Below are 21,386 nucleotides of genomic sequence, written 5' to 3'. Positions count from 1 at the left end.
AAATATTATTGTAAAATATGTATGTTTGCAATAATAGCTTTGTATTGTTGCAAACTCAGCAAAACTCGTTATAATACAAAGCGAACATGATTGATAAAAATTTAACACTCTTCCTCTGTCATAATTTCAATTAACTAAGTAGTTTTGAATAATAACTCAAAAGTTAAAAACTAAATTCCCACAACATTAAAATTAAATAGAACCTTTCTTACGCAACAAAATTTCTTTATAATAAAATTTTAGTTAAAAAAAAAAAAACAATACCGATATTTCTTCCTGATTTCTATTCTTATTGCATCAGATCCGAAAAAATTGACTGATAAAATGACTTAAAAAAATAAAAAAGGTCCTTAAAACTAATTTGGGGCCCGTGAATCAGCACTGACCCCCCCCCCCCCTAACAGAACTTTAGTTCCTACGGGCTTGTTGCATTGCATAGATCTTTTATTCTAATCTTAAAATTTTTCAAAAGTAATTAAGTTTTTAAAAGACAACATAAAAAAGCGAAATAGTGCCGAGAAAACCGACTTAAATGATTCATTTTATAACGACAAACCGACGTAAATGTTCATTTTATAACAACAAACCGACGTAAATGATTTTATAACAATTCTAATAGCTATGAAAAGTTAAGCACTTTCGAATTAAGCTGATCAATGTTTAAAAATTCTTATAATACTTGGCTTTCATACTTTGCCTATCACAAATTTTTCATTATGCTTTTTTTCCATCAATTTATAGTATGTCGCGGAAAATTATATAAGTTTAGTTTTCGTTAAGATAATGTAAAGCGAAAACATTTTCTTTTTTAAAACGTGACGATTTTTTTCTTCTTTTTTGGAATGTCCTGAACTTGTTGTTCATGGTCCGATTCGGATTCATCAATTGCATCGGCACTGACGCTTTTATTACTTACTTTATAAAAACGTTTTTTACTAGATTCTGAAAAAAAAAATTAAAATATGGGATAAACTGATTATGATTATTGAAGTATTCAAATATCTTTCTTGGCAAAGCATTGACAGATATTCTATTTTACCTGCTTTTTTGTTAACTTCCCGATCAGGACAGTCTCTTCGTAAATGTTCGACTGAACCACAAAACTTGCACCCTCCACCTTAAAAAAAGTGTATCAAAAATAATATATAATTGTTTTTCAAAAATTTCAAATTAAAAAATATAAAAAAATTTATTATATCATATTTAAACTCTTACCATCTGGATACAGGCCTCGTGGATTATCAGGACAACGACTTGAAAGATGCCCTGTTTCTTTACAAATGAAGCAAATAGCAAAAGGAAACTCGTCTAAATTATATATATATATATATATATATATATATATATATATATATATATATATATATAATATATATATATATATATATATAAATATATATATATATATATATATATAAATATATATATATATATATATATATATATATATATAAATATATATATATATATATATATATATATATATATATATATATATATATATATATATATATATATATATATATATATATATATATATATATATATATATATATATATATATATACAGTATCGGACAAAACGAGTGCGACCAAATAATGCTAATTTAGTTTCTTTATATACAAGTGCTGCATTTTTTCAATTTAGAGAAATAACTATGTAACTGTTTAGAGACAAAGTTCTTCAAGTTTTATTCATCACAAAGTTCATTATTTGTACACGAAAATTAATAAATTAATCAAAAGTATTAAAAAAAGTTGATTTCCTTCTGGACAAAAAAAGTGCAACTCGACAAAATGTTGACCAAGCTGTATTTCGCTATCAATATTTCGCGGCGAATCCTTTGTTGTCGATCACAGCCTTGCATTTTCGAGGCATAGATTCGATCAGGTGATCAATGAAACTTTGTGGAATCGCTGCCCAGGCCTTTTGGATTTGTTCAAACAGTTGATCCTTATTACGAACACCTTCACGATTAATTCTGCGGTTGACGATCTCCCACAGGTTCTCGATAGGGTTGAGATCCGGAGATTGAGGCGGCCAATCCATCACTGATAGGTGGTTGTCTTGAAACCACAGCTTGACTACTTTTGCAGTGTGTTTCGGATCGTTGTAGTGCTGAAAAACCCATTTTTTGGAGGTGACATAACATCTTTCAGGATACTTTTATACATAAAACGGTCCATTATTCCATCGTTTCGATGTATTGGACCTAGACCGTTAGCAGAAAAACACCCCCAGACCATTACATTGCCTCCACCATGCTTCACGGTCTTATGGCAGTAACGTAAATCGAGGCGTTTTCCGCCCGGTCGACGTAAACAGCAAATGCCATCGCTCCCAATGATGTTGAACTTCGATTCATCACTGAACAGGACAGTTCGCCATTTCTGCACATTCTAGTTAATATGAAATGTAGCAAACAGGAGTCTTTTCTTCTGGATTTTTAGTGAAATCAGCGGTATCTTTGCAGGGCGTCGAGAAAACAATCCGGGTTCAACAGCACGTCGTCTGATTGTTCGGTCCGATACAGGAAGCTCTAATTGCTTTTGTATCTTGACTGATATCCAGGGATCCTTCTTGACGGATCTGACGATCATAGAATCCTCTCTAGAAGTGGTGGAACGCGGTCTTCCACCTTTGTTATCTGCTGCCAACTTCCCCGTAGAACGATATTTAGAACATAGTCTTGATACGGTCCATTTTTTCACGCGATATTTATCACAAATACTTTTTTGTGACATTCCACTTACGTAATCGCCAATAATTTTCTTTCTTAATTCCAATCCAAGACTGTCGGGAGCCATTTTTGCACTTGAAGTCATAAAAATAATAAAAATAAATAATCATGCTTCTCAAGGCTTACCGTGTTACATTTACCTTGTGATGATACAATAATGCCCTGTGGAACACAACGTCTTGGTTGGATGTGGACTGTATTGATGTAATGAAACACTTGTTGTATTTCACTTCTTGTATTGATGTTCTTCGATAAAACACTTTGATAAAACTCACTTCGATAAACTGTCTTGATAATACTGACTGATTGACTTCCATATACTGACTGAATTACATGCCAATTTACATGTCTCTTATATAGTAAAATGAACCTGTGTGAACCTGTTCTGGAAGATTCTAGATGCTTCTTTTCGATGCTTCTGGAAGCTTCTGGATGCTTCTGAATGTTTCTGGATATTTCTGGATGCTATGGACGCTTCCAGATGCTTCTTCTGGAAACTTCTAAAAGCTTCTGCATGCTTCTGGAAACTTCTGGATACTTCCTTTAATTATTAAAAAACTTCCGTGACGTTGACACGGACCAGACTTAAGAAAATGAAACAAACCAAAAAAGTTGCGCTTGTTTTGTCCGCTGCAAAATGGCACTTGTCAACGAAATTCTGCCTGTGTGCTGTCACCTGTCAGCTGATTACTCATGTCATGGCATGCTATGACTCCAGACTCCTGAAGTGTTTACTGTGGTAGTATAGTTCGTTTCGTTTTTAAGACATGTAAAATTAGGAACACTTTTTAGCATTGTTCGATGTTGGTTGCAAATGTTTTGTCCAATACTGTATATATATATATATATATATATATATATATATATATATATATTTGAATTTAAACATTGAATATATAAACATATATTTTGAATTTGAACATTTAATATATATATAACATATTCGTTTGTAAGCAAGCTGATGAACAGTATTTTTAAAATGTTAACAAACCTTTTTTAACTTTCGCTGTACATTCAGTTATTTTGTGCTCTGAAGAGCCACACTTAAAACATATTCCAACACTAGCGCTAGCGTTTGATGGACATTCTGATATTCGATGTCCTGGTTGTCGACAATGAAAACAAGCCTAGTAAAATAAACAAATTTTAAGCTAATTATACTTGGGATGAAAACCAACAAAATGTTGTTATAAACAGCTGCTGTGAAGTGTTTTTTTTTTTTTTTTTTTTTGACAACATTGAGAACTGTGGTAAAGACTTCTTTAGATATGCATGAAAAAATAATTTTGATTAAGAAATATAGTTACTAAAATAAAAAGTGAATTCTATGATCCTGTTTGTAACAAAGCAAATTTAAGAGGGTCGGTACCCCTAGACTGCACCACTGAATATACTATCCTAACAATGTAATTTACAGAAACAGTTGAAACCTATGACACTGGTGACAAGAAAAAAATAACTTGCAAAATTATTTTAATCATGAAAGCTTGCAAGATTATTTCAATCAGTAAAATAATTGAAACATAAAAAAAGAATGCATTATGTCAATAAAATCCAAAGAAGTTATTTAATTTTAGAAAAAAATTAAATCTTGATAAAAACTTAATATTATATATAATATTATATATAATATTATAAATTATTATATTATAAATATTATTCTGATATTATTATATAATATTATATATAATATTTTTTCAAATTACTTTTATTTTTTTACATCTCTTTATAAGTATTGGAAGTTTTCATAAATAAAAACAAAGTTATTAGAAAAATTATTACGCAACACAATTGTTTTAAGGCATTTTTGTGTTTTCTTTACCTTTCCCTTTTTCCTTCTATTACGCCTTGCTTCTCTTCTCTTTTCTAACCATTCAGGGATTTCATTCTTCATTTCATTCTAAACATAAAAATGTTATCATTAGATTATTCAATAGAGCAATAGTCTAAACAATGAGCAATTAGTTCTACACTATAAACTTCCATTGTTACAACATAAGCGATATTTCAAGTTTATAAAATTCCTTAAAGTTTAAAGTTAAAAGAAAAACCAAGAGGGAAATGGAAAAAAATTTATTTCAAGTTCCTCTGTTGAAAGTATAGTCTTAACTAACAGTTTATCCTCAAATAAATAACAAATAACAATATAAATGATGAAAAAAAAAGGAAAAAGTAAATAATAGCAAAACTAGTTTAAATAAGTTGTGGTATAAATTTTTTTTTCAATTAAAGTAAAACAAAATAAAACCATTGAGAAAAATGTTTTAATAGCTCCCTTCCTTAGTCAAAAAATCTTATGAGACATCCTGCAAAAATTGTATAAGATATTCCTTATGAAATTTGAACATGATTTTGAATAGGATAATCCTATAGAATACATCTTGTAGAACTCTAATAGATTGGGAATTTATACAAAATCTTGTAGGACTCCTATCCTGTATGAAACCGGATATAAAAACATTGATTTAAACAATCATAGGTTTGGACCTACAGGAATCTTAAAATGTACCGTTCCAAAATTTAATAGAAATATATAATTATACTTTATAGTCCTATAGGACATCATATGTCCTTTAATAAAAATCTTTGAAAAAATATTAAGAAATTGTATTATGACACACCTGATTAACAATAACTTATTAAGTCCACACCAATATGGATTTCGTCCAGATCATTCCTGCTTAACTAACCTTTTAACTGTAATTAATTATTGGACATCATCACTTGATAATAATATTCTCATCAACAACATTTATCTCGATTTTGAAAAAGCCTTTGACAAAGTTCCACATAAATTTCTTATTTCTAAACTTATAGCTTATGGTATAAATGGATCTATACTATATTGGATTAAAAACTTTTTTAAAAACTGTAGACAAAGAGTTGTTATTAATGATAATTACTCAAACTGGGTACCCGTTAAAAGTGGAGTTCCCCAAGGCTCCGTCTTTTCAGCGTTACTTTTTACTATATATGTCAACGATATCCCTGAAGTAATCAAATCAAAAGCTGCTTTTTTTGCTGACAATACCAAAATCTTCCATTGTATTGAAAATATAAGAATTACAAAATGACATCGACGCTCTTGTTACATGGTCTCAAAAATGGGGAATGAAATTTAACATTGATAAATGTTCTGTAATGCACTTAGGACACAACAACAAATCCCATACTTATAATATTCATGATCCAGAAAAAAATATAAGAGTAAACATTAAACCCACAAATTGCGAATGAGATTTAGGTGTTCACATAGATTTGAACTTATAATTTTCCAAACAAACAACTATTCAAGTCAACAAAGCCACATAAATAAAAAGAACTATAAAAAGAACATTTACATCATATCCAGATTTATTATCCTTCAAAAAACTATTTTTTGCTCTAGTCCGCCCTCACCTAGAATACTGTGGATCAATTGGTAAACCTGGACTTCTCTAAGACAAACAGCAACTAGAAAATGTGTTAAGAAGAGCTTCGAAACAAATCAATGGATTATATAATCTACCGCATGAACAAAGATCGTTGACGTTAAATATGACAACTGTAAAAAACAGGCTACTTTGTGCAGACCTAATCAACGTCTATAAATGGTGCAAAAATAACAATAGTGATAGAAATCTTTTTGAAATAGATGGCCAATTTATTACTCGTGATCATGTATGTAAACTAAAAAAACAATCTTCACGATTAAATTTACGTATGAACTTTTTTTCTCTAAAAATAATAAATAAATGGAACTCTCTTCCAAATGACATTGTATCAGCATCATCTCTAAAATCGTTCAAGCTGCTTCTACACAATGATCTAAAAAATGAATGGCCTCTCTACAACTAATCCACATTTTATTTTCTATTAGTTATACAAACTCTGTAATTATCAAGTATTATATAACTAGGTTGACAGGCAGTTTATGCCTACACAATTTATTGTAAAACCTCAATGTTAAAAAAAAATATGCAGAAAGAAATTATAGCTTCAGTAATATGACCTTTGCATTTTATATAAGATATTCCTACAAAATATGAATAAAGAATTATTTTGTAAGTTTACTCCTACAAGAAATCTGATTAACTACTGTTCTAAAATCATATTTGACTGTATTTCGTTTTTTGTAATAGAATATTCTAATAAAAAGAGTAAAACATTAATTTAATAAGCCTTGGGTTAAATATCCTAAAGGTTAAGCCCTTTATAATCCCAAAAGACAATATATAGTAATATTGCATTTTCTCTATAAAATAGTGTGTATGTTTGTGTGTATATATATATATATATATATATATATATATATATATATATATATATATATATATATATATATATATATATATATATATATATATGAAGACCTCAGTGGAAAAACCGGCGTTGTCACATTTAAAAAGTATTGAGAAACTATTTATTGATCATTAATAAAAGTCTTTATTTGAAGCAAATGAAACTAAGCAATTTAAAAAAATTTATATTATAATTATTTTATTTAAAATTTATTCAAAACAAAACATTTTGTAATTTTTTATACAAAAATTTTTTTTTCTTTGCTTTAAATAAAGACATTTATTAATGATCAACAAATACTTTCTCAATACTTTTTAAATGTGACAATGCCGGTTTTTCCACTGAGGTCTTCATATATATATATATATATATATATATATATATATATATATATATATATATATATATATATATATATATATATATATATATATATATATATATATATATATATATATATATATATATATATATTCATAGAGATAGGGAAGAATGGTAAGTGTTTGTACCAAGGAACATTTAATGATGGCAAAACCAGTTAAGATGTGTTTTATGAAGCTACCAACTCAGGCTGATGTGATCAAGTGTTTTCTCTTTCTTAAAGAAAAGAATGGTCTGAGTGCTTAAAATAAGCATCTTCTATCATACCCTCTAAGCTATCCTGTCCTCTCAGCAACAATTTCAGGTTCAATTTATAGTTTATACTTTAATTAGTTCAAACTGACCCAATACCTGCAAAAAACCATTTTTATTTAACATTTCAATAGCATTGAAGAATAAATGTAATTTTAGTTCTATAAAAAATTATATATGTTGGAAATAATTGTCTGATAAGTATGTTTTTTGCCACAAATTGATTAAAAAAATTTTATGTATTTTTTAATGTACAAAACTATTACTGCAGTGTCCAATGTACTTCTGTGGGTACTTCTTGCAAAAAAAGAATGTGTACTAGGTGCATTTTGGTTTCCATAGACAAGATCTAGTTTCCCTATAATTAGACCTGTCGCCCTGCAAAGAAATATAGCAAAATATATTACCAGATACCTGAAGCTCAAGAAGAACCAGCACAACAGTAAGGCAGGGTGTGCACAATCTCGTACTGAGTTTACAGAAGACTTCAAGAGTTGGTGTGTCATAAAACAATATTTTTTGAAAATGTCTGATGATACCCCCTAAATGTGTTTTATGTAATAAATTAATACTAAATTTAAGTAAAATTTTAAATCAGACAGGTCCCTAATATTTTGAAAAAAAAAGTTCTTTGAAAGGATATCATGTTGGTCTCAAAAGAAGTGAAATTTTATAAAAATTTCAAAAATAATAAAAAAACATTTATAGAAACACAAATTCAAAAAGTTTATTTAAAAAAATTTAGAAAATATGCACTTTTTTATTTTTTGTTAAAAAATGATAGTTTTTAAGCCATAAAATTTAAACAAGTAACCTTTATATAAAATGATTAATATTTTTGAAATTTTTTTACAATTCCACTTCTTTTGAGATTCAACATAATATGCTTTTAAAGAACTTTTTTTTTTCAAAATATTAGGGACCTGTCTGATGTTTAAGGGACTTGAGCGACCCTTAAAAACTTTAATTTATTAAAAAAAATTTTAAATTTAGTATTAATTTATTACATAGAACACAGGGGTATCATCACAAAATCTCCACATAACTAAAGTTAAATAAATCTTAAAATTATTGGCATATATTGTTAATTTTTTTAAAATATAAATATCTTCAAGGACTGTCCTGGCTCAGAACAATCAAATAAGACAAAGATAGTTTTCATTGAAGTCTGAGGACTTACTTTTTCCTGAAGTATCAGATAGGAAAAAGAAAAATGGCACTCTGACCTACTGACAATTGTAGAGTATGTAATTGAACAGAGAAGAAATATAAGGATTCAGAGTTAAGTTACAGCATCGACAAGTTTTTGTGAAAGTTCATTTGTTCATTCAAGAGGTATTGAAGTGTGTGTTACCGATGTTGTACATCCAACAATATGCATGGATATAACACCTCATAAAATTACAGGTACCATTGATAAAGCTTGTCATCACAGCTGGTGAAGTATAACTATAATGCAAATACATTGCCTCTTTCTTACACTTCAGCTTTTCAAACGAATAACAACATCAACAAAGATGATGATAATAATATAATTCTAGTTAAAATTGAGATCGAACAAGATAAGATAAAAACTCAATTAAACTTTGGCAGAAAGTTGATTATAGTTTCCATATATTTATAATACATCAATATGTTAATTAATATATTAATTATTAACTAATATGTTAATTAACTACAATGAAACATTTTCATATTTAACCTAATCCTAATTTTATAACATGATATCAAATCATGGTGATGTAGCAGTTAATAGAATTTATATTCTTGTAAGAGCTCTCCTATTTGGTGCTCCAGGGGTTCATTCTAGTACAAGATTAAATCAGTTCAAGGCTATCAAGGACACTTAGACAAAGTTCGAAAGTGATGATAATTTAGAGATGGTTTGCTTCGACACTCCTGTTGGCAATACTAGAATGATTTGTGGTGCTACATACAGGTAAATTATTTATTTAAATAATTTAAAAGAAGACTCTAAGAGCTAATTACAATAAACAATTTAGTTATGGTCTCCATTTTTCAGACTAAGAAACAATGTTGGTAAACCGTTGTAGATGCTTGACATGTTTTTTTAAGTAATCTTTAAACATTGTTTGTTAGCAGTTATCAGTTATTATTATTATTATTAGCAGTTATTATATTCAAAACAATAGGACCTGACAATGTACTATTAAAGGCTTAAAAAATAAGTGGAATTGATTCGGAAAACTGTGTCATCACTCACTTCAATCAGCAATCAATTTGTGATGTAAATGTAATAAATGTGTTGAACATTTATCAATAAAATTGAATATCAACATTTAATTTTATTAGAGTCATAAGAAGAGAGAAGGCTACCCGGAACTTGCTATGGAACCAACATTCAAGCCTCTCAACATTCACAAGCATGAAGCAGTACACCATGCCCATTTTATGGCAAAAAGTATATACTATCTGTAGATCATGCTTCTTCTTAATTCCATTGTGTAAAAAAATTGAAATGTTAACTTTACAGGATCTCAAATCTTTCAAGCCACTAGTTGATTATGTAGAAGTTTTTAATATTCTTGAACACAATTGCATTTTAGTTGGCTTTTTTATCTTTTATCTACATGGAAATTAGATTGTCAGATTTCATTGTTTTTCAAGCATTTGTTAAAAGCTTGGCAGTTATTAATGATGCAGAGAGAAATTTAATTACTGCATCTTTTCAATATTTTATTGCTATAATCCTATTGCAATACAAAATCTAAACTTTATCTAAACAACTCATTTTGTTTGAAATTTTTGCAAGATTTTGGTTACCAACATCACAAGCATATAATATAACAATAAATTATGACCATTAAATTAGATTAGAAAAATTCTGTTGTTGCATGAGTTCTAAAATTTTGCTTTCTCTTTTGTTTGATATTTAATTAATACCACAAACTAATAATACTTGGCATTAACTTGAATTTTTCATGTAGATCACGTTTACATAGATGACATTTTAAAATGTAATTTTGTTTCTGATACATATCTTAGTGTGGCTAAACTTAATTAGAAAGGATGCAGGTTGGCTGTTGCTTGGTAAATTAAATTAGACTTAATTTTAGACATTTGTAATTTTCTTAAAATTGGATTGGATTTATAAACAGTTTTGTAAAGTTTTGGGGATTATAAGTAATAGTAACAGTAATAGGTTAATTAGAAAAACTACCTTGTAAATGAAGTTTTTCAAATGAAATCTTGTAAATGAAGTTTTCTGTTTAAAGAATAAGCTTTACGGATAAAGCTCCTGAAATTATAGGAACATAACTGGAATGAAGTTTTAAAAAAAATTTCAAAATCTATCAACTTTATGACAAGTGGGAGCAAAACAATTTTGTAAAAGATATTTTTGCTGATTTAGAGAAAAACAAACTAAACTTTTGAGCAGGAACATCTAAAAATACAATCTTGTTCTTTTCCATAGTAAATTTAAAAGTTTTATGTTGTTTATTGGGATGTTTAAAGAACCTACTAGGTTTCAAACTCTGAACTAAAAATAGCAATAACGTCATTAACATATCGCTTATAAAAAGTTAAAATTTTTCCTGTTCAACATAAGAAAGTCCAAAAAATAATGTCAACTTGCTTTTATAGCTTTATTTAAAAAAAAAATTTGAGAACTACAAGCATTTGCCAATTAAAAAACAAGTCATTTAATTCCACAATAGCCATTTTGTCAGCCTATTATGTCCTCAAAGCTAATTTTTGTAAAACTTTGACATCTATTTTTCTCAGGCAATAAACAATCTTGGTTTCTAGCTGGCAATGGCACCATTCACAAACAATAAAATCCATTTAAAATAGCCTTAAAAAATCCATTTAAAATAGCTTTAAAATCTTCAATGGTGCCATTCATAAACACTAAAATCCACTGAGAATAGCCTTAAAGTCTTCAATAGAATAAGCTTCTGACATGTTTTCTGGGTTCATGTCTTTTAATGCCAGTGGTACCTTTTGTGTTTTTAGCCAATCTGAAAATAATGATCATACTGATGAAGTTAAATCAGGCTAATGTACATATTGATTTATCCCTAAAGTACATGTATATAAAAAAAGTACATATTGATTTTATCCTATGATGCTTCTAAATTAATGGACCAACAGTTTGATTATACAGATATAAAAGTACACTTCTTGGTTGATAACTGCTTCACTTGATCTAACAAAGATTTTACTTGTATTTTTTTGTGGAAATAGAAAGAACTATAGAAATTTATATATATTCTTGTTCAACAATAGCTAAACAAGAACATTCAACTCATATTTTGCTTTGTCATAATGCTTGAAAACATTAGGTGTCTAATTCATTTGAATAATTCAAGCCATAAACAATTAGAAGCAGACTTGGAAAAAACCCACTCTTTATTATTTCAGAAAGTGGGTTTTTGCATTTTTTGGGTTTTATTTCTTAATGCTAGATTCATTATCTAAATGAAAAAACCAAATATTATTGACTGCATGACAATCATAATTTGGAGATTTCCAGAAAATTCAATGAATATCGTAAAAAAATTGTTTAAGATATTAAAATTTTGGCAAAAAATGACAATGTCATAATAATAGTTTTCAAAACTTAAATTGTAAAAACAAATAACCTAAAAAACCCAGAATATCTATTTCATTGGGTTTTTAAAAAAAATCCAAAAAACCCACTTGGTCCAGCCCTGATTAGAAGCAATTCGTTAATGTGAAGTAGCTCATACCATCAACAATAAAATCAGAAATTTTGTATTTTTGTAATAACTGTCTACATTTTGAACAAGCGACAAATCACTTTAAAATTTCTTTGTCTTTTGTTTGTTTACAGCATAAAATAGGTTTTTCAGATTTATTGATATTTCCCAAATGGTGACAACAATTAACTATTTTTGGAATTCTTAACAAACTCTTCACTTTGAGATAGAACATATTTAAAAGTCCTCTACTTTAGCATGTTAAAGGTTTCCCATTACTGTCTTATTTTCTCTTAGCAAAAAGTTTGCAAATCCGGCATAATTTTAGCTAGATTTCTGAATTTCGGTCAGATATTTTTCTTTTTTGCCTGTGTTTACACGTATACTTAATATTTTATTTGTACAAATCAATGTTCTTTGTAATTCTATCTTCTATGAACTCTATGTTTGTAATGGTATCTGTATTTACATTTCTATACAACTTAATTAGCTAAACCTAATTTCAAACAACAACTCAACAAAGAATTCTGAAGGGGAGACACGGTATCCTGCAATGATGCAGGTGTAAGAACTATGAAGTCAACCCTACTCAAGTCATTGGATGAGCATTTTAAAGGCATTGAGGAGAAACCTCTTTATACAGTGGCAACACTGGTTGATTCACAATTTAAAACTAAATTCTTCTCATTACAGGCAACACTGACAGCTGCAATAGCTAGATGGAAATCAATCAGAGCATGCTGAGATTGATAAAATTGAAGGAAACCCAGCAAAACAAGCCTGGTTGGATAATTCTTCTATATTATCATCATAACTTTGGCACTGTATTAATAAAAATATTCAATCTACATTGCTAGTGGCACACCATATGAACAACAATTACCAACAGGCATTGAAACTCACCTAAGCCAGTATCTGGCAGAACCAAAAATAAATAGACATGCTGATCAACTAAAGTGGTGGAGTGACAACATCCAATGATTGCTGAAGTTACTTTATTTCACTTTCAAATTGAAAGTTTCAATTGTTCATCAATTATTTTGTTATGTTATGTGAAATTGTGTCCTTCTGTTTCAATAAGAACAATAAAGTTTTGATTCCACTAGTCCCACAACAATAAACTCTTGATTCCACTAATTGGGTTCTACCTGATATTGCCAACAAAGAGGTTGATCCATTGCTTGACATTCATATCACTCAAGCTTTTGTATTTAAAGTGATTTCCTGCCTAGACTCTTTTACAGCTTGTGGCCCAGACAACATACCTGTTATTGTCTTGCAGAAGTGTTCTCTGGAGCTGTCGTCTATACTCTCAAAACTATTCAACAAGTGCTTATCAGAGTCTTGTTTTCCAGCCTGCTGGAAAGCAGCATCTGTTATCTCTATCTTCAAAAATACTGGAGAGCGATCTGATTCGTCTAACTACTGTCCCATTAGTCTTCTTCCTATCATAAGCAAGGTTTTTGAATCTTTAATTAACAAACACTTAATTTCTCATCTTGAATCTAATAACTTACTTTCTGGCCATCAATATGGATTTTGATCTTCTCGCTCTACAGCTGATTTGCTAACAATAATAACCAATAGGTTTTATCGTGCATTAGATAAAGGTGGAGAGGTTAAGGCCATCGCTCTTGACATTTCAAAAGCTTTTGATAAAGTTTGGCATGCTGGTCTTCTCCATAAGCTTTCTTCTTACGGTGTATCTGGCAACATCTTTAAGATTTTTGAATCCCTTCTTTCCAATCGTAATATAAAAATTGTCCAGAATAAGAAGAAAGTGCTGTCCTTGATGGACAGCACTCTTCTTCTTATTCTGTAACTTCAGGGGTTCCTTAAGGTTCTATCCTTGGCCCTATACTCTTTTTAATTTACATTAACGATCTTCCAGATATTTTTACATCTAAGGTGACATTGTTTGCTGATGATACTACCATTTATTCTTGTTGTGATAAAAAGCCAACACTCTCTGACTGTATGTAAGGGGCATTTGAGCTTGAAAAGGATTTCACTTCTGCTACAACATGGGGCTCAAAGTGGCTGGTGAACTTCAATACAGATAAAACTCAATTTTTTCAGCCAACCATTATTGCCAATAAGTAAGATATTCCTATATTTACGAACGGTGATTTACTCGATAAGTCATCTACTCTTCATCTTCTAGGATTAACTCTTACTTCTGATCTTTCTTGGAAACCATATATCAAATCAGTTGCAAAATTAGCATCTGCTAAGGTTGCATCTCTTTATTGAGCTCGACATTTTCTTACTTCGGATTCTATTCTCTATCTCTATAAATCTCAAATCCGGCCTTGTATGGAATACTGTTGCCATATTCGGGGCGAATCTTCTAATAATGCCCTTTCTCTTTTAGACTAGGTGCAAAAACGCATTGTAAACAAAGTTGGACCTGCTCTTGCAGCCAAACTCCAACCATTATCACATCAACATAATGTTGCTTCTCTTTCTCTTTTTTACAAATTCTATAATGGGCACTGCTCTAAAGAGCTAGCATCTCATGTGCCATCTACTAAAATTCATTCTCATGTTACTCATCATTCAATTAAGTCTCATCCTTTTTCTGTGACTGTTTCTAAGTGCTCCAAAAACTCTTATTTATCTAGTTTTTTTCCTCGATCATCAGTTCTTTGGAATTCGCTTCCTTCATCTTACTTTCCTGATTCATATAATTTGCAATCCATTAAGTCATCCGCCAATCATTATCTTGCTCTACAATCTTCATCTTTTCTATTTCAGTAACTTCCAACTTTAATTAATGGTTGCTTGCAGCCTTGTTGGAAGCGAAGGTATTGAAAAAAAAAAAAAAAAAAAAACAGAAATCAGTTTTCACTTGGCATTGAGAATGGTTAACACTTCTGACCATTCTCAATACCAAGTAGGTATGTTCAGGATTTCGTCTCCTATAATTTGGTTTTGAAATCTGGTTCCGGCCGGATTTGTCAGAAGAAATCCAGCAAATCCGGTACTGGACGGATTTGGAAAGATTAAATGCGGTACAGACCTAATCTGGAGCAACCTTCTGCTAAGAAGTGATTTTCTAAAAAGAATTAACCTTTGATGATTTTCTGTTATATTATTTGTAAAGATGTGATTTTAAATATTGATTAGTTTTCTTTTTTTATTGATAAAATTAATTTCCAAAAAAAGGATTAAAAAAAAGTGCAAGTTATTAAAAAAAAATTAAATCAGTTAAATAGTGTTAAAAAAACAGGTAACAGCAGTTGACATTTACAACACGTATATAGACCTTGGCTAAGTGGGAGGGCTCCATTAGAAGAACCAGCCCAAAGGCAGAGAGTAGAGGACTCAGAAAGAGTGTTGCCATTCATCAATATAGAAATAATAAAAATGTTGTAGTAAGTGACCGGGGTTGATATTCTACTGGGTTGATATTTGACTGGGTTGGTATTTAACCGGGGCCAGGGCCAGGTTTGATAAAATATAGCCAAGGCCTGGTTTGTGACCAGGGCTGCATAAACATTTATGGATCCTAAAATATATAACTTTTATTCAAAATTCATGTTATATTTTGTATATATATAAACATCATTATGATCAACATGATCATCATAACCATCATTACTATCATCATCATCATCATCATCATCATCATCATCATCATCATCATCATCATCATCATCATCATCATCATCATCATCATCATCATCATCATCATCATCATCATCATCATCATCATCATCATCTTCATCATCATCAGGCTTTAGCCTTCCTCTTTTATGCTGTTTCTCTAATATAGACAGTCTAGAGCGTTTTTTTTCTTAACTAAAGCATTCATACAATATGTAAGGCACTCTCTTCAAGTTTTCATACTTCTACCACTACCATTTTCTATTAAAGCTGCTACCTCTCTACATGCTTATACCTAAATTACTTTAATATTTTCTAACAAACATTGTTCGATACAACATTTGTTCTGTCTAAAACTATGCCTCTTTTACTTGTCTTGCTAGAGTCACACCACACATCCATCTAATCATTTTTTCTTTCAGCAAATACTACACCATATAAATACTAAAGTTTATATAACAATGAAAGGATATTGTATGCCAGCATCTAAGTTTGAAAGCTTTTATTACTTCTCTTCAATTTTAAGTCAAGCCTCATTCAAGTCTCATTCTACTCCACATTTTTTACCATCTTAAGCTGCTTGATTAAATATTATTCACTTTTTTCATCTTTTTTACAAGAGCGTCACTCTCAAGAACTAATGTCCTTTTATTACTGCAAGAAGCCAATGTAAAAAAGTCCTGTCTGATGTTAAGTTCTGTTGATCTCAGTTTACTGAGATAGTATTGGTTTCTATTACCACTACTACAATAATTGGAAATTTTAAGTTTAATTTTTTTATGTATGAGGACTAGTTTTAATTGTTTTGAGGGTGCAAATTCCTTATTAGATATTTTAAATATCACCACTGATAAAACTTTTTACTTTTTTTTTACTGCCTTAACTAAAAGGAAAGCAGAAATAAAAGAACTGTTTTATATTAAATCTTTAAAATGGGAAAATCCCTCATTAAATACAGATGAAGATGAAAAGATTTAAAAACAAAGTAGTTTACTGAAAAAAGTTTTTTTATATAGGTGGTCGCCACTCCTTGAAGTTTAGCACATCAATCTTTTGAAGGTTTTTAATTAGTCCGCTTTGAAGTTTAGCACATCAACCTTTTGAAGGTTTTTAAATTGTCAACTCATTACTGTTGTAGGAGTGCAAGATAAAAAATAAATAAAAATTGTGTTAACTCATTGGTTTCCATGAGAGTTTTTTTTTAAAGGAAACAAGTTGAAATTTGTTTTTTTTTGTTTACGCACTAAGAAGCGTATCAATTCCCTAAAAGTTAATTTTTAGAGATTGTTGCGAGAATATTTTTGAAAAAATTTGTTTTAAAAACTACTACTTACTAGTTTTCAAACAGTAAAAAATTTAAACATGAAGAAAAAAATGGTAACCTGTTCCATAGGCTTTGCATTTTTCTCTTTGCTACCATCTAAAACAATATCAATTACATTAAATAACTAAATAATAAAAAGTAAAACTGAGTTATTTAAAAATAATACTTAACGGTTACTATTTATATGAAATATGTGTGAAAAATTCTTTAAAACTTACCATCCCTAATTTATTCCCATTCTAATGAACAATAGAGTACAATGTAAAAATAATTTTTTTTTAGAATTTAAATAAATACTCTAGAGCCTTACAAAGCCCCTGGAGATAAACCTCAATTTTCTGTCTCAATTTTTTAGCATAAAACTATTATTAATTTCAAACACAGACAAATAATTATATTGAGTCACAAACTTTTTAAGTGTAGTATTTTTAAAGTAAATTATTTTTTATGCTAAAGCATTGAAATAAATTGAAAGAAAAGCAGTATGAATAACATATGCTAAATTATCAAACTTAGTCAACCTAGCTTTGCATTTAAAACTCTGCAGTTCCACTGCAGAGTTTTAAATGCAAAGCTAGGTTGAAAAAAAAAGTAAGTCCATGCTAACCAGAAAAAAAAAGTAAGCCCATGCTAAAGTAAGTCCATGCTAACCAAAAACTAAAGTAAGTCCATGCTAACAAGTTCCAGCCATTTGGCAACATCTGTCAAATGGCTGGAACTGGTTAGCATGGACTTACTTTAGTTTTTAAAACTTTACTGTTTCTCAATGACATTTTAGAACTAATTTCATCAATAACTGATGGATGATTTGACCAAGACATTTAAAAAATTGTGCAGATATTTGAAAAAGTGATTATATTAAAAAGAAGTGACGAAAAGAAAGTTTTTAGTGATTGATGTAGAGAGTTCATCTCTGGTTAAAAGTAGGTGGCCAATCCACTACAATTTATTGCAGTTTATGGCATCACTTTCTATACCCCAAAATTAAAATTATAATAAAATAAGCAGTAATAATTTGCTAAATGTTAAAAGGACTGAATTCCACAGTGCTAATTGGTTTATATGTTCTTTAAAAATAAATAAATAAAAGTTTGCTTTAAAGGTGAAAAACATTATCCACTTCAAAAAAAAACTCTAACAAAAATTTACTAAGGGGGTAGTGCAGGTTTTTTTTTAGTTTCCCGAAAGTTTAAATTGTTAGACTTCCGTCCTTTTAACATTTACTGATTCATATGAGAGTTGGTAAGAGTTTATTAGAGAGAATGAAATTCTTATAATGAAATTCAATTTTTGTAGATAATTTCAACAATATTTGACAAAATATAACACAAAATATAGGAAAAACAATTCATTACAACAAACAATATCATGAAGTTAGAAGCATTTGCCAGGCATTGGCAGATGATCACCATTTATATATTACATCATTAAAGTTACAGCAATTAGGTTCTTATTTCTTAAGAGCATAGATGATATGACAAATTATAATAGACCTCTTCTTACATGGTCTAAACAACCGCAGTTTCATCAACTTCATTAACAAGTTCTTTTATTGTCATTAAACTAAGCTGTTACAGCTTCAAAACTTGAGCGCAGTACAAATTCTGTTTAAAAAATCAGTTGACATAAAAGATTAGAAATAGATTTAATAAAAAAATGATCTGCATCATGTGGATGCAGGTCATTTTCTCATAATTAAAATTATTTAAATAAATGAACAAATTACTTCTAAAGATTGTTTACAATAAACACATCTGTTTATATTTTTAAAGAGTATTATACTATTTTTTATTTATACATTTATGATAAATTTAAATCTTCTAGAACAATTTTTACAAATAATTTTATAAACTTTACATAATGGTGTCTTTTTTAAGAATCATCAAAGTTCATATCATCAAAAACTTGCTACACCTGATCTGTGTCCAACTTCACAAAAAGATTAAATTGTTGGACAATGTAAAGATTTTATTGTTCTTTTTGTTTGTTTATACTATTTTGAAGAGCTGTTTAAAATTCATTAAATATATTATTATTTAACTAGCTTAGGGGCCATTCATAAAGTATCTACACCTATACGGGTTCAACTAATAGCGTACAAAAGCATATGGGGAGGGAGGGATTCAATATAAAAGTATGTATGCACTAATGTAAAAAAATATTCTTACGTGATATTTTTTTTTCTTCTAATTTATCATAATTACAAGCACTTGTTAATAACTAAATGATTTTAAATATTTAAAATATATACATCTACTGTCTCACTGCTGTCTGTAATTTGTGACCTAATCAATAGAAAAGTTAATTTTTTGACTAAAAATCCTAGTTTGCCAACATAAAAAGCTATAGGCATAAGAGAGAGGGTTTAATGTCCTCATATCCACACATCCCACCCCTTATACACTGGCCCTGAGTTAGGAAGTTGTGCATTTAGGATATCCCCTTTTTTAAGTCTGCAAAAAACAAGTTTTACTAAAACCTGTTTTTTTTATGTTTAATTGAATAGAATAAATTAACTTTACTCTGGACGAACCATCAAAATTACTCACTTTGTGTATGACTCATTTTTTACAGACTTAGTAAAGCGGGGTGCGTCAAATACACGTCCACTATGATTTTATTATTAAAAAATACTGCAACTGTGTTCAGATACTAAGACAACATTTTTTAAAAATAAACAAACTGTGAATCTATGTTGATTCAATCTCCGCACCTTTAGAATCTGAACTTGGCACATTAGCCACTTGACCACACTATCTTCTTTCAAAGAGGGTAAACTAAATTTATGTAAATAAATTTTTGTGCATATATGTTTTCAAAATTGAGATCTGGTGCTGAAACATGGTCGCCCAAAAAATACTTAGGAGGAATAAGGGGAAGAGGATCTGCAAAAAGCATTCAATAAAGTAATGTGGTTGTGGTATGATCATGATGAATTTTAAAAGCACGCATGTTCTAATTTAAAAAATATTTCTTAACTTATATAACTTTTTTAATTCATATATTCATATCTCACAGTTGTAGATTTAAAGAAGTGCAGAAGGTGCACTTTAAAATTATGTTTTTAATTTTAAGGGTGCATCTGCAACCACATGCCAATACTCCTTCTGGATATTCTTTACATCTGGTCAGTTATATACTATATATCTGTTTAGTTATGTACTATCTGGCAGGGTATGAAAATTTTTATTGTTTGACTGGATATTATATCCAGTAAAATTTTAATGCCCAGGCAAAAACTTTTGGTAAATATACTAAAAATAATTTTTACTTTTAAGTTCATCCCAAGAAGATGCTTCTTGCTCTTTATTAGTTTTTCCACGAGCCCATCTCGTCATCTCAAATGTATGATATACTTTTCTAAATTTAATATATGAAAAATTTACAATATAATTTAAACTAGTATAATGTTTCTTCATAATAATGCTATGCTTATAATTTTTAAAATTCAATATTTAAGTGGTGGTATATAAAGGAGATATATAAAAGAGACTTTCAAAACCTAAAATTTCTTTTACTATATTTACATCTTTATATTTTTTACTGTATTCACCATCCCAAAGCTAAAGAGGCTACAAAAAAGAGAGGAAGATAACCTTTTCTTAAAAAAATGTTGTTACAACCAAATCTTTACTCTATAATTCTAAATCACCAATGAAGACAAACAAAATAGTCTTGTCTCTGCACAACCTTTTTTCTTCACTTAGAAACCTTTAGTTTTAATTAAAGTTAAACAATATTCAGTGTTAATCATTAGTTACAGAATAAATATTTTTAATAGTCTGAATACTACAAGATTGCAGAAACAAGGTGCTACAGCTAAGATAAACTTATTTAATTTTTTTTACTAATTTTACGGCTTATTATTAAAGGCTTACTTTCATTGATTAAAATTATTCAAAACACTTTATTTTAAACATTGTTTTACCCATCTAACAATTAATAACACTCACTTACCTGCTTACTAAAAAACATTGACAAAACCAGAAGTTCACTTGTTGATTTCAACTGGATGAAAAGTATAGCAGCATGTGGTAAAATCTTATCAGTTCACAGCATGTAGTAGAATATATGATGTTCTTCTTAAATAACTTCTAATGTAACCACTTGATTA

The 21,386-nt window shown here is 29.2% G+C and overlaps 1 protein-coding gene across 1 annotated transcript; it reads right to left on the bottom strand.

Annotated features, from left to right (window-relative positions):
- Positions 1-267: 267 nt before the first annotated feature.
- Positions 268-21,386, bottom strand: LOC100209421 (zinc finger CCHC domain-containing protein 9). Its single transcript, XM_065814910.1, has 8 exons — positions 21,230-21,386; positions 20,544-20,632; positions 17,331-17,368; positions 4,563-4,640; positions 3,732-3,867; positions 1,216-1,308; positions 1,040-1,117; positions 268-942 (listed from the first exon to the last, which is right to left on the bottom strand). Exons 2-8 carry the CDS (start codon positions 20,608-20,610, stop codon positions 809-811), a joined length of 624 nt encoding a protein of 207 aa, XP_065670982.1. The 5' UTR covers positions 20,611-20,632; positions 21,230-21,386; the 3' UTR covers positions 268-808.

This window comes from Hydra vulgaris, chromosome 13, assembly GCF_038396675.1.
Source record: "Hydra vulgaris chromosome 13, alternate assembly HydraT2T_AEP".
Taxonomy (NCBI): domain Eukaryota; kingdom Metazoa; phylum Cnidaria; class Hydrozoa; order Anthoathecata; family Hydridae; genus Hydra; species Hydra vulgaris.
Note: the sequence above shows the minus strand (reverse complement) of the source record. Positions and strands in the feature narration are given on the sequence as shown.

Coding starts and splice junctions, on each gene's coding strand:
- LOC100209421 (XM_065814910.1), bottom strand. CDS start 20,610: ATGACGAGATGGGCTCGTGGAAAAACTAATAAAGAGCAAGAAGCATCT. Junction 17,369..20,543: donor TTCTTGGGATGAACTTAAAA/GTAAAAATTATT, acceptor ATATTGTTTTAG/ATGGTAGCAAAGAGAAAAAT. Junction 943..1,039: donor GGAAGTTAACAAAAAAGCAG/GTAAAATAGAAT, acceptor TTTTTTTTTCAG/AATCTAGTAAAAAACGTTTT.